This window comes from Prionailurus bengalensis, chromosome B2, assembly GCF_016509475.1.
Source record: "Prionailurus bengalensis isolate Pbe53 chromosome B2, Fcat_Pben_1.1_paternal_pri, whole genome shotgun sequence".
Lineage (NCBI taxonomy): Eukaryota > Metazoa > Chordata > Mammalia > Carnivora > Felidae > Prionailurus > Prionailurus bengalensis.
Window position 1 is genome coordinate 53,363,003 of NC_057349.1, and position 13,183 is coordinate 53,376,185.

General features: G+C 38.4%; 1 protein-coding gene across 19 annotated transcripts in view; it reads right to left on the reverse strand.

The window, feature by feature from the left end:
• The window catches only part of DST (dystonin), a 496,232-nt gene that overhangs the window by 18,200 nt on the left and 464,849 nt on the right, over positions 1-13,183 (reverse strand). For all 19 annotated transcript variants that reach the window (XM_043591694.1, XM_043591680.1, XM_043591693.1 and 16 more), the window contains 6 exons: positions 10,378-10,547; positions 8,546-8,705; positions 5,951-6,145; positions 5,300-5,428; positions 1,955-2,098; positions 662-850 (listed from right to left, as the gene is read on the reverse strand). In XM_043591694.1, the coding sequence (XP_043447629.1) occupies positions 662-850; positions 1,955-2,098; positions 5,300-5,428; positions 5,951-6,145; positions 8,546-8,705; positions 10,378-10,547 (987 nt within the window). The remainder of the gene's footprint in view (positions 1-661; positions 851-1,954; positions 2,099-5,299; positions 5,429-5,950; positions 6,146-8,545; positions 8,706-10,377; positions 10,548-13,183) is intronic.

Here is a 13,183-nt window from a genome sequence, read left to right on the forward strand (position 1 = left end):
CTGACTTACATATCCCAATATCTGGAATATGTGGCAAAGGCACAGATTGTGGTGAAAAGGGGTGAAAAAAAGAGGAGGGGGATAAAAGTGAAAAGTGGAGTAACACATTTCTGGAGTATCTGTCACATGGAAGAGCTCTCATCACAGAGAACATGGCGTGAGGCACTTCAGGGCCATTTCAGACATGGATGGCTCATACCTTCATTAAGATATAATAGCGATGTTAACTCTTAGCCAACTAAGCTTACCTTTAATAATGTATATTAAACAGACTAACAAGCAAACAAATAAGTCAGCGTTAATGTGACGCCCATCATTTCAAAGTTTAAAACAGATTAGGATAGAGCACTGGCTTTTTTTTTTTTTTTCTTAACAAGACGATGCATTCCCTTGTAGACAGGATATATTTGAAATACTGGCGTATTGGTGGACATCATGGGAGATGCTCAGCACCAGACAGTGGAATACACAAGCAGGGAGCAATAAAGAAGGGAGATCGCCGAAAGAGAGAACAGGATGGGACAGAGCTGAAAATAAAGGTAAGGAATTAGAAACCCAGGAGGAACGACTTGAGGACATGAAGGTAACAAGCACAAAGCAATCTTTTGAGCAGTACGGTGGTGAAATAAAGAACCAGGGGTTAGGATGAGATTTATTTTACCTGGTGCTCTGCAATGAGGGCTTTCACCTCTTCGATTTCCTGGGGGATGACTTCCTTGTCCTTATCACTCAATGTGGTTTCAGCCCATTGCAGCCAAGCCAGCAAAGCTTCCAACAATTCCTGTTTAGCAATGAGCCCAGCCAGAGCACTTGCTAATCTCTGTTGATGCTGCTTTGCCCAGGCCAACACCTGTTGGGGAAAAAAAAAATTTCCCTGAATTTCTTTCATCTTAATTATTTAATTGATATAAAAACCACAAAATTTAAATGTAAATTGGGATCATCCTGGGCTGGACTCATAATACTTCCAGTCTTTCTATATCCCATCCGTGGTACCAAGAGCCAGCTTGCAGAGATGGATGTCATACACATCCCAGATTTCCTCTTGTTTTCTAATTTAAGTTCAAATATGCACTTGCTGGGGGCGCCTGGGTGGGTCAGTCGGTTAAGTGTCCAACTTGGGCTGAGGTCATGATCTTGCGGTTCATGGGTTCGAGTCCTGCATCAGGCTCACTACTGTCAGCACAGAGACCACTATGGATCCTCAGGGCCCCCTCTCCAACTGCCCCTCCCCTGCTCGTGCTCTCTCTCTCCCAAAAAGAAACATTGGGGCACCTGGGTGGCTCAGTCGGGTGAGTGTCTGACTTTAGCTCAGGTCATGTTCTTGCAGTTCATGAGTTCGAGCCGCGCATTGGGCTCTGTGCTAATAAACAACTGAGAGCCTGGAGCCTACTTCAGATTCTGTGTCTCCCTCTCTCTCTCTCTCCCCCTCCCCTGCTCATGCTCTGCCTCTCTCTGTCTCTCAAAAATAAATAAATGTTAAAATAAATAAATAAACAAACAAACGTTAAAAAATTCAAACATGCATTCTCTGAAGGATCAGGTATGCTTATTCCATGTAGCACTGAGCAGAAATAAAAATAGCTAAAATCTTAAGATACAGAATTCAGTTCATGCATGCACTTCATTCCACAAGCATACGCTCATCTGAAATACAATTCAAGTGCTGGCTTATCCAACAGAGACAGTGTGTAAGTGGGACAGAAAGTAATACAGTGAACCAAATATTTGCCTTTCCATGTTGCAGGGGCATAGCTGCAAAACTATTTCAACTTTTAAAAATAAAAGTGGACTTCAGAGACAGGTAATGCACACTGGAAGGTATTTTAAAGAGCATTTTTCTTTGCAGAGGCCTCATGTTCCCACGGTCATAAATGTATCGCAGTTGCCCAAGTTTCCACACCCTCATTTTCAAAGCTGTTGCTGCTCTAATGATGACCTCAGACACACTGACCTCCTCAAACCTGGCCCGGATGATGGTTATCCAGTGCTTAATGGTGGTGATGGAGTCAGGATGGCACATGGCCAAAACAGCATCTCCCATGCTGGTAGCTTTATTCAGTGCGGCTCTTTTTTCTTCCAGTTTCTTCATGAATTCCTACAGCAGAAAGAAAGACTTCGATTAACTGTTGGCACTGGCTGAAAACAAAACTCCAGGGATGTGTATGTGACTGTCACAGTTAAATAAAGAAGAACTTCAATTGGTTTATTCACAGCTGGAAGAAATTCACTAATTGGGGCATTAAGAGAGAAGGGACAAAAATGGGAAATGAAGTACTTTCTAACAAGTATTTCAAAGTTCGAGGATAGGGTGACATCTCCTGCTTTACAAAGTATGTTACACAAAAAATACATTCTTCTAGATCTGGATATATTATATTAATAGAGAACAGGACCAAGAGAGACAGTAATAGCACAGACAGAAATAATACTGATTGCAAAAAAATATGTTCTAACAAAGAAGACAAGAAGGTTGTATATTTAAAATAGCATGAACTGTGCCAGGAATTATAGGGATATGTACCAAAAAAGTGCCATGGAAGAGAGAAGGCTCAACGAGAAATGATAAATATTTGGGGTGAGGGGGCCCAAATGTCTAGCAGGAAGGAGTCAGGGAGAGGCTAGAGGTGCTGGGGCCTGATCACCAGACAGCCTGTGTGAGAAGAGTCCCTTTCAGAGGCTAGTAACAGCCATTCTCTGCCCTGGAGGGGTGAATAAACCTTAAAAGGCTTCGAGAAGCTTTTGAATCACCTTTTGGCAAATGTCTTACACATATACCTGTACTTTACACCATCTGAACTGTAATTCATAGATACATGGGTCACAGAACTCTGAAAGTGTGGTTACAAATGAGCACCTCTGCCTTAAAAAAGGTCACATGCTTCCAAAACCCCATAATGAATGTCAGGCATCTACTAGCACCCAATCCCTCAGGCTGACAAGGGGCTGCAGACACAGTTGACGATCAGTACTACTCATGCCATGTGATCAAGGTGATGATTTGAAAATGTGTTTCCTACAGTGTCTTGTTTTCCAGGTCTGTGAAGCTGTCACATAGCTCCTACTCTGGTATTTTGCTAAACTAACCTGTTCATATAGATATCTACTGGATATGAAGGTCCACAAGATCAGAAGACTGTGTCTTATTCAATTGTGAGTCTTTGTGACTGAATAAATGCTTTTTTTTCACTTTTATTTACACATTTTTCCTGCTGTGGCATCAAGGCTTGATTAACAATATACTCCATTAACATGACCTACTTTTTAAATACCATGACCTACTTTTAAAAGTATTTTAATTTTCCCCAATATAGATCCACTTAACTGGAAGGAAAACAAAAACTTTACTGGGAAAAAGGTAACAGGTCAGTAACAGGTTGACCTACTGGAAGAGGTCAACAACAGCTGTGCTCTTCCAAGGACAGGTGACCTGACCACGTACTTTTACATCACTCCTAACCTAGCAGAGCCAGAGTCCTGCCCAGAATGCTGTCGACTGGACTAGCAACTCCCTGCTTGCATTCTGTGCCCTTCCAACCCTGAGTGCTAAGTGGTTAGTGCTCACCTGGGAAAGCTTGCCAGTTTTACAGAGGGGACTATACCGAGAAGCCTCTAGTCCTGGAGCTAAGAATTTAAATACTCTGTTTTACTTTTATTTGGTTGGAGTGTGAAGGAAGCAGGAGATCAGAAAGAATGGATGATGCTACTGCAAATTATTATTACTAAGCACCACTTACTTTTATAAAATTACATGTAATTTTTCACTATTTAAAAATATTGGGGTGCCTGGGTGGCTCAACAGGTTAAGCATCCAACTCTATTTCAGCTCAGGTCATGATCTCATGGTTCATGAGTTAGAGCTCCATGCTGGCAGTGGGGAGCCTGCTTAGGACCTGCCCCTGCCCTGCTTGCTCTCAGTCTCTCACTAAAATAAATATATTAAATAAATAAATAAATAAATAAATAAATAAATAAATAAATAAAATATTTATAAAGATAATTTGTTGTAAAAAACAAACAAAAAACCCCACAACACTACCTCTGCTCTCAATACCTGCCTCCTGGTGTTTCTGGGGGTTCCTTGCTGCTGTGAGGGTGGAGATACCACCACGAGGCTCCTTTCTGTAAGGTGTCAGACATGCAGCCTGGGCTCCAAGAGGCTATTCTAAGACCAAAGTATGTTAGTGGAACTCGATGCTGGCTGATGGTCAGCCAAGATTAATGTAAGAGATTTTCAAAACATTGAATTGAATCAAAAATTCACAATAAATTTGCTGCAATTTTCCTACTCTTATATTCTGCTTCAAATTTAAATGGTTTATGTAGCATTTCATTCTTCCAGATAACGTTAGACAAGCTCGCATCACTTTTGTTAATGACAAGGCAAGATTTCATTGCTATAGGTTAGGCAATCCATCAGTGATCACTGTAAGCAGTCTCCACAAATGATGGAATCCATGTGACACCAGAACTCATGATGTATTTCCAACTTGACCATGAAAGATAAGCTTATTCTGTGGTGTTAAACAGAACTTTTAAATGGAAATGTTGACATCAATACTGCATTGAGTGTTAGCATTGCAAATTCCTAATTCTTTAAAGTCGAGGGTTAAAAAAACAAACAAACAAACAAAAAACATGTGTTAACATGTATCTGGACCACTCTCTTAAGGGTTTTGCTAGTTCTACGCACTGTTACAAAATACAGGATGACCTGAAAACTCAATGGCCAGATTTTTACTTTGGTTAACTGTTCAACAGTGCATCTACTTACAGAATTCATTTTTAATTTATAATTTATACTACAGGCTACTTCTCAAAAGAATTGAAGTGGATCTCAATTAAAACCAGAATTGACAGAGATTTAAAAATAAAATTTGAACAAGTTATTCAGTTACTTGTCTTACTTACAAAGGTCAAAATTATTAACTTACAATTCCAATGCATTATAAATAAATTTATAAATGCCAAACGCTCATTACGGAAGTTTCGTCTTTGAAATGCACATACAAGTGCAATGAAATCGGCCAGTTTTGGTCAGAAGCCAAATAACTCCCTAGAAAATTCCCTGATTTTAGAATAACCACCCTCTTCATAAAGAAACCATGAAAAGATAGCTATACATATGTAGGGGCATGGGAACATACCTATGTAAGCCAGGAGGACACAGGTAAATTCTCAACTGTACCAGTATCTTTAATTACTTCTCAGGGAGGGAAATATTCATGCATTTGATATTTATGATCCTGGGTCTACTTGATTTTCTCATTTAGTTTTACTTAGCATCTATATAACTCACTTTATGCTGATCAATGAGAGTCCGAAGAGCATCCTCATCATCTGGGAGAGCGCCATGGAAACGAAGGGTTTGCTCCGCCTCGGCCAGCCACTCCAGGAGGGCATGCACCACCGAGTGAAATTCCTCTGCCTAATAGTTCACACACACACACACACACACACACACACACACACACACACACACAGAGACACCGCAAATAAGATCCCCAAATATGCTTGTTAGTATAGATTTCTCTTCTCAGTGAAAAAAAGTCTTAAACTGATTAATGATATGCATTATTCCCATTAAAAAGATAAAGATATATGGTGCTACTACATTTTACAAATGTAATACCTCTAATATATCACAGAGGCCTATATGAAGATTAATTCACCATTTGAACAATCTGATTTTAGATACAGGGCAGCCCATTGCACATTGAAGCTGAAAAATTAATAGAGCAGCACTTTTATGTAAAGATGAGGCAACTTCCTCTGTGAGTAATTTAAATTCTTGTCAGGAAGACCAAGGCAAGGATGTTCTAGGAATCTCCTTCTCATGACTGTCCCAGTTAAGAAAAGGGGGAACGGAACAGTTCCTCACAAGAGCAGTTCTCGTTGAGGCTTCGAAACCTTTCTCACTATGTCCAGATGCAATCTGCATGATATTTACCTGACGCAGGGCTGCTTCCAATCGGGTCTGCTTTGATATAGAAAGTGCACACACAGTCTCCCAGCGTGTGCTTAGTTCCTGCATCTGGACCTTGACCCAGGAGGAGTCGTCTCGGCTGCCCTCTATGAGCTCTCGTGCCGAGCGCTTCAGGGCCTGCACGCTGCTGGTCCTCTTCCCCAGTTCTTTCTGGAAAGCCTAAAAGACCATGTTTTTAGAAAAATTAATTTTTAATTATAAAATCAAGCCAGTAAAAGACACTGCTTGGAATATACGTACACATGACATCATGTACCAATCTCTAAGACCTACAGCTTAATGACACATACTTTTCACAGAATCTTTAGAAGCTGAGTCGTGGCACACTGCTCCCACCAGAGCACTGTTAAGAACACGGTCTTGTATAAATCTGTTCAATCTTGTAACATTCTCCTGAGTGAACAAACCCGATTTTTTTTAATGACACATTGGATTTAAATATTGGCAGCTATTCTTTATTTCAGTTTACACAAAAGAATCAAATTCTTTTTTTTTCTACGATTCTTTAGTATGGCATCCCAGCTCCTCTCAAATCATTACTCTAAGTGCCTAAATGTGCTGGCTACCTCATTACTCTTAGTTAATAAACATATCTAACAGACTAACAAATAACTAAGCAGTCCTGGGCTGTCACATGGGGGTTTTGGAGGTAATGGCAGGGAATTGTACAGGGACTTGCCATGCAGTCTTCTTCTCTGTAGCATGGCTTCAACTTTCACAGTATCCTGAGAGCTAACCTAGAATGTCAAACTTTAGAGGCTTAAATTTTTGTCATTTTGGAAGAAAAGCTTCCCCCCACCCCTTGCCTAATTTTGATGAACTCTGAGGTGCCAGGAGTTGAACTGGCTTCCTTTGACCACAGACGTAATCCAAGAAATGAGCCCAGGGTACCTCATTTCTGATCCAAAATTCTGTATATGCAGCTAGATCTTTCAAGTAACTAATGTTATGTATAGAATAAAGTTAACTTATTTTTCTAAAAAATGGTCACAAATGAGTATCACTAATCACATTTTATAATTTTGGCTATATCCATGAGTTTCTATTCTGACAATCAAATCATTCATAAAAAGGAGTCCATCTAAAACAAACCAAACATAGTGTGATGAATTCTTTGCTTGATTTCACTCTGATAGTGTTCAATGAGATGTGCCTGCAGATAAACAGACAGACACACAGAGACACACATCCATACACAGGCATAGGAAATACAGTGTCTATACAATCTGTTTGTGATAGGACGAGTCCAATAGTTCTGAGAAGACTTTCCAATGTACTTTGTATACTTAAGCCTGAGCCTTCCAATTGCATTACTAATGCTGAATGATTAACTCATTCTTGATGACCTTTAATATATAAAAAAACCTGGCAAGTGTCGAAGGGAGTAAATGTTTAGACAGTGAGTTTATACAAATGGCATTTATGTAAAAAGTAACATTACACTATTCATTACTCATTGAATGAATGCCAGGGCATAAAAAAGTTTATATTAATCATGCACAAAACATTTGTTTCAATACAGGCAAGTAACAAAACTTAAATTTTTTTATTTCTGTAGGCCTGATCCCTGTCCTTCATTTATTCTTTGATTTTTTGATAATATTCAAATGTAACACTCTTTTATAGATATAATGAGATAACAGAACCAGAAGAGGGGAAATAAATATGCTGAAAGGACCAACCATTTAAAAAGGAATAGGTAAGATCAAAACAGGATAGCTAGGGAAATATAAAGAAAACATTTTAAAAGGAAATGAATTTCCTGAACTCAAAAATAATGAAGAGAAAGAAACACAACACGGATTCACATACAGTGCTGTATGATACCTGTATATAAAGTCTACTCTGATACCACCACTCCACGTTAGTACTGTGCCCGCGAGGTTGTTTTCAAGGTTCTTTAGGTTGTAATACAACGTTTTACCATAATTTAGGACTTTATACTCCGTATCAGCTGGATATCTTGTACATTCCTTTTTACCGGCACAAAAATTTCGAATACCCTTCAGGAGGTTGCAAGAAACCACTTTTCTGAAGTAATAATCAAGTCCCTCACAGCGTATACTGATATCTCATCAATTGCTGCAGTTAAAGGGGCAAGTTTAAAACAGTTTTTAAAAACAAAAAAGCAGCCTGTCTTGACCCCCAGAGATCATGTTACAAATCCATACACTTATGCAATGACCAAGTTCCGGGTAAATGAATGAAGAATTTTAAATTATATTCCATAATTCTTTCCATGAATAATGAAAGACTGTAAAACATTCTTGGAACATGAAGCACCAGAGAATAAAATCATTTTCTAAGTTCTAAAAGGGTTTAGATTTGGAAGGTGAAAAAAGAAAAAAAAAGTATCTCACTGATAAAGTACCTTTTCTGACTCACTTTTAAAGTTGGCTTCCTGATTCTGCTCGTAGGTACACATATATCATTATTAAAGACTGGTATGTAGTATGATATGCAGTCTCTAGTTTTTAAAAGGCTGAGTTAAGGGGTTACATTTTCTTCTATACTCATGATAATCAAATGAGATAAATAAAATGTCCCAGATAATGATACCTTGTGATTATCGATCAGATTCATCACTAAATCAATGTCTCCATGGACAGGCTGGTCTTCTGCCAGCTGGGGTTCAACTCTATACAGCCAATCAATGAGGGCCTGCAAGGCATCGGTGAATTGTCCAGAAAATAACAGGGCTTCCTCCAGTTTGTTTTGTCTGAGGAAGAAGGTGGAAAAATCAATGTGAGCAACAAAAAAGCCACCTTACATATCTGAAAATCTAAAATCCATTTATGAAGGTTGAGAGTACTCAAAGAAAAAATAATATATTGGTACTCACTGCTGTTTCTTTGCTTTCCTTAGAAAATAACAAAACTTTTCTCAAATTTTCTTTTTTATTCCTTAAATACATAGCATGTGTTCTCAGAAAATTCCCTCATCATCACCTCTAGAAATCAATAGCCCTTTGGTTTCTTCGTAAAAATATATGCCTTAAAATTTTTTAATATATTGTTTCAATGTTTATTTATTTATTTTGAGAGAGAACATGCATGAATGGAGAGGGGCAGAGAAAGAGGGAGAGAAAGAATCCCAAGCAGGCTCCATGCTGCCAGCACAGAGCCCAATGCAGGGCTTGAACGCACAAACCATGAGATCATGACCTGAGCCAAAATCGAGAGTCAGATGTTGAACCGACTAAGCCTTCTAGGCACCCCTAAATTTTTTTTTTATATTTTAAATTATCATATAGTAAGCTTAACTTTTCTGGGTGTACAGTTCTATGAATTTTAACACATGTATAGACTCATGTAACTATCATCATGATCAAGAAACTGAACATTTTCATCATCCCTCAATCTGCCAAATGTTGTCTATAGTCCTAGCCTGCCCCATCTTCATCCCCTTGTATTCACGTATCTCTCTGCCACGAAGTCATTTATATGACTTAGTAAAAAAGCAGATAACCTTTTGATATTGAAGGTTTTAAATATTTTTTTAATATTTATTTATTTATTTTGAGAAAGAAGGAGAGCAGGAGTAGGCAGGGGAGAAAGAGAATCCCAAACAGGCTCTATGCTGTCAATGCAGAGCTGGACCAGAGGCTCGATCTAGTGAACCATGAGATCATGACCTGAGCTGAAATCAAGAGTCAGGCACTTAACCGACTGAGTCACCCAGGTGCCCCAGGTTTTAAAGCTTTTTAAAACCCAACCCCCAAATTTCTATATTCCTTCCATATATTCTTTAGAATATATTTTAATTTCCTTTTCTAATATAATTTTATTATTAGAATATAATATTCCATTCAATCTTGATACTGACAAAAGTAATTAGACTATGGATCTATGAAATATTTGAAAACATTTCTAAGATATTTGAATTCTTCTACTACTACATATTTCAACTGGTTCAAGTGTAATGAGAAAGAAGACTGGGAAGGAGTAGATGGAAGTTGGAAGCGAACACTGGGGTCAGATTGGTAGGACCTTGCACGACACATAAAGGAGCCTGTGTTTTGGCTCACACTCAAGGTATAATAAGTTCCTAAAAGGTATGAGAAAGGGAAATGATAAGATCAAACTTATTTTTTAAAGAGACCACCCCAGTAGTTACATGGAAATTAGCTTATGGAAAACAACAGCAAGTCAGCTATCAGATAATATGCTTAGAGAATGATACCACTTTTGAGTGAACTGAGGAGTTAAAAATAAGTAAAAATGAACAACAAAGCCTTCTCCGTGCAGATACTGTGTAAGTGGGGCATTAAAGAGAAGAAACAACTTCTTAAAGGAGGTATTTAGGTTCCTAGAAAGTTCCCACAAAGCATCACTACTGTATGTTTGAAAGAAGCCTACAAGGTAACCAAACTGCCTTAAAGAACATTTTACCTTTCCACAGATTTTCCACAGATGGTATCCCATTTGTCTCTGAGTTCACTCAGCATGTCATCCAGTTTCAGGTTGTCATCAGCCAGGGAGGTTTTCTCCTTCAGAGAACGTCCCGTTCTGTTGGTGGTGTCATAGACAGAATGCTTGGCTCCGAGTGATTTCTGAAACTCCTATATATTTAACAGGAAAACAATGTGCATTTCTACTTAGGACTACTAAATAGGTAACAGACATCACAAAAGGCATCCCTAATAAAAGGAATCTAAACAGAGGAAGACCTCAGCAAACAGGTAAGATGGTGTAGTGCTGTTGTCTACACAGGAACACACCAGGGTAGAAAAGAATCCTTACATTTTCAAACTGAAGAAGTTATTTTTCCCAGAAGCCTAATATTATGAAGAAAGTGATTTCAAAGCACAACAAATCTTGAATCTTTCATAGCTATAAACCACAAATAGTATACTAGTTATAATAAAATGGAATTGCTAATCTGCTATTGAGAAACCCAAGATTTTGGAGAGGACAAAGTAGTTAACACTCAATGAGTAACTAAATAAAGGTCTATGTGGACACAGAGTGACTCATAATGTGTAAATTTACTACAGGTTTTATTTTTTGTTTGTGGGTTTTTGGGTTTTTTGTTTTGTTCTGTTTTGTTTTGGTCAACTAGATCTGCTGTCACACATTTTGGATGTTTACAATGATGATACGTATAATTTCATCTGTGAGCCAGGGTGAGGGGCAAATAAGACCCACATCTCAAGAATCCTATGTTCCGGCCTACTGCCCCTTCAATTCACACCCCTTGGCAAGCCTATACCCCTCCTCCCCACCACTATGATGCCCTACGAACGTCTCTCAAGATCTACAGATTACTGTTCCAGTATCAAATAGCTATATTGCTAATGTGACATCTATACTTTCCTATTTTTTACATTGTTAATCTGCATGTTTGTGTATGAAAATTTCTATGTGTGGGAAAGATGGATTATATAATCTGTCTACACAACTCAATTAAAAGCTTTTCTAAAGTAGGGACACTGTCTTTGCAGGCCTCTCTCATTATCATCTTACATTTTGTGTTTGTAAGTGTGTAATACCAAGAATGAGACCACTGCTATTGCATATACAATCTCAGAGATGGGAAGGAAGGAAGGTCAACTTAATGGGCATCTTACAAGCTCATAATATATTATGGAAACACTAACACAGTGATTCTAACTCCTGGTAGCACATTAGAATCACCTTAGAGAGTAAAATGCTATGCAAATGTATAATTTTCTAAAATAATCTTGGTTATCATTACCTAATGCATTTTTATTGCCTTTAAAACCCAGACACTTTAGGTGTCTTAATATGACTAAGATATTTACTTGGTCTTATAATAGGAGGCCACTACATCTGGGATTTTTTTGTTTTTAGCAATAAACACTATTACAATACCACACTATTTCTAAAGTTTGCTTTCTGTAATTATTATTTTTTTCTTGTTATTCTAAATAGAATATTAGGGGGCGCCTGGGTGGCTCAGTCGGTTGAGCGTCCGACTTCGCTCAGGTCACGATCTCACGGTCCGTGAGTTCGAGCCCCGCATCAGGCTCTGTGCCGACAGCTCAGAGCCTGGAGCCTGCTTCAGATTCTGTGTCTCCCTCTCTCTCTGGCCCTCCCCCCATTCATGCTCTGTCTCTCTCTGTCTCAAAATAAATAAATGTTAAAAAAAATTAAAAAATAAATAAATAAATAGAATATTAGTTATAGAATCATGGCATTGACAAATTTTCCTCAAAAGAACAGATACATAAAAAAATGTTACAGCTGAATACAGGATAGATGAACACTCTTTAAAGACAGAAGAATAGCCAAAAGAGGAAAGAAAAGACTTATTTTAAAATTGGCTTCATGTGCCTTGTACCCTTATCTCAGACAAATGCTGACTTTGGTAACAAGTCACACCAGGAACAAGAGAGGATCTAGAAGGGTTCCTCGCGTATTCTTATTTCTAGGATTCTCCAACTTAAACACACAATATACTTTCCTAAGACTCCATGACATGATATCTATGTTCAAGTTCAAACAGGCAGTGTATTTTGAGAAGGAGGCTCTCGTTTCTCCATCAGGGGAAGGAAGGAAGGTGCTGCTCCCCCTCACTGTGCTCTCAGTACTGAACATGGTGGCAGCTCACAGGTAGAGGGTGCCAGCAGAATGAGCCACTCACACGCCCGCAGCTAGTCAAAGAACAGCTTCTTTCTGTCATCCTAGGATCGTGACCTCCCGAGGTGACTTAACAACCAGCATGGAAGCTATCAATCGGTATGAATATGATGGCTAGAATTTTCTGATGATGATAAACCTTACATCACCCCATTTTTTCCAGCTTTCAAAAAATTACCATGTGTCAAGCAATAATAGAAGATAGATAAATAGATAGATAGATGCTTAAAACTTTATAGTTTTTGCAGGAACCACTCTCCTTTTACCTACTGCACTCACCCTGAAGGCTGATGATCACTTTATAACCAGAATGACAGACCCAAATTCAAAAGAGTTGAGAAAGATGGGGGGGGGGGGATGTTCTTTGAATGCAATGTAGTAGGAATATAAAAGGCAGAAAATATAAAATAATATGTTTCTGCATCTTCTAGTCTACATAAGGAAGCCACTGACTCTATGTCTTTGAGGGTAAGGATAGAATTTCATATACCACATATACATAACAAAACACCAGTTTGTGCAGAGGCAACCAATTTTCCCCACATAACTGTTTGAAAGAATCTATCTGGCAAAATTTATATTACTTTTTGCTATA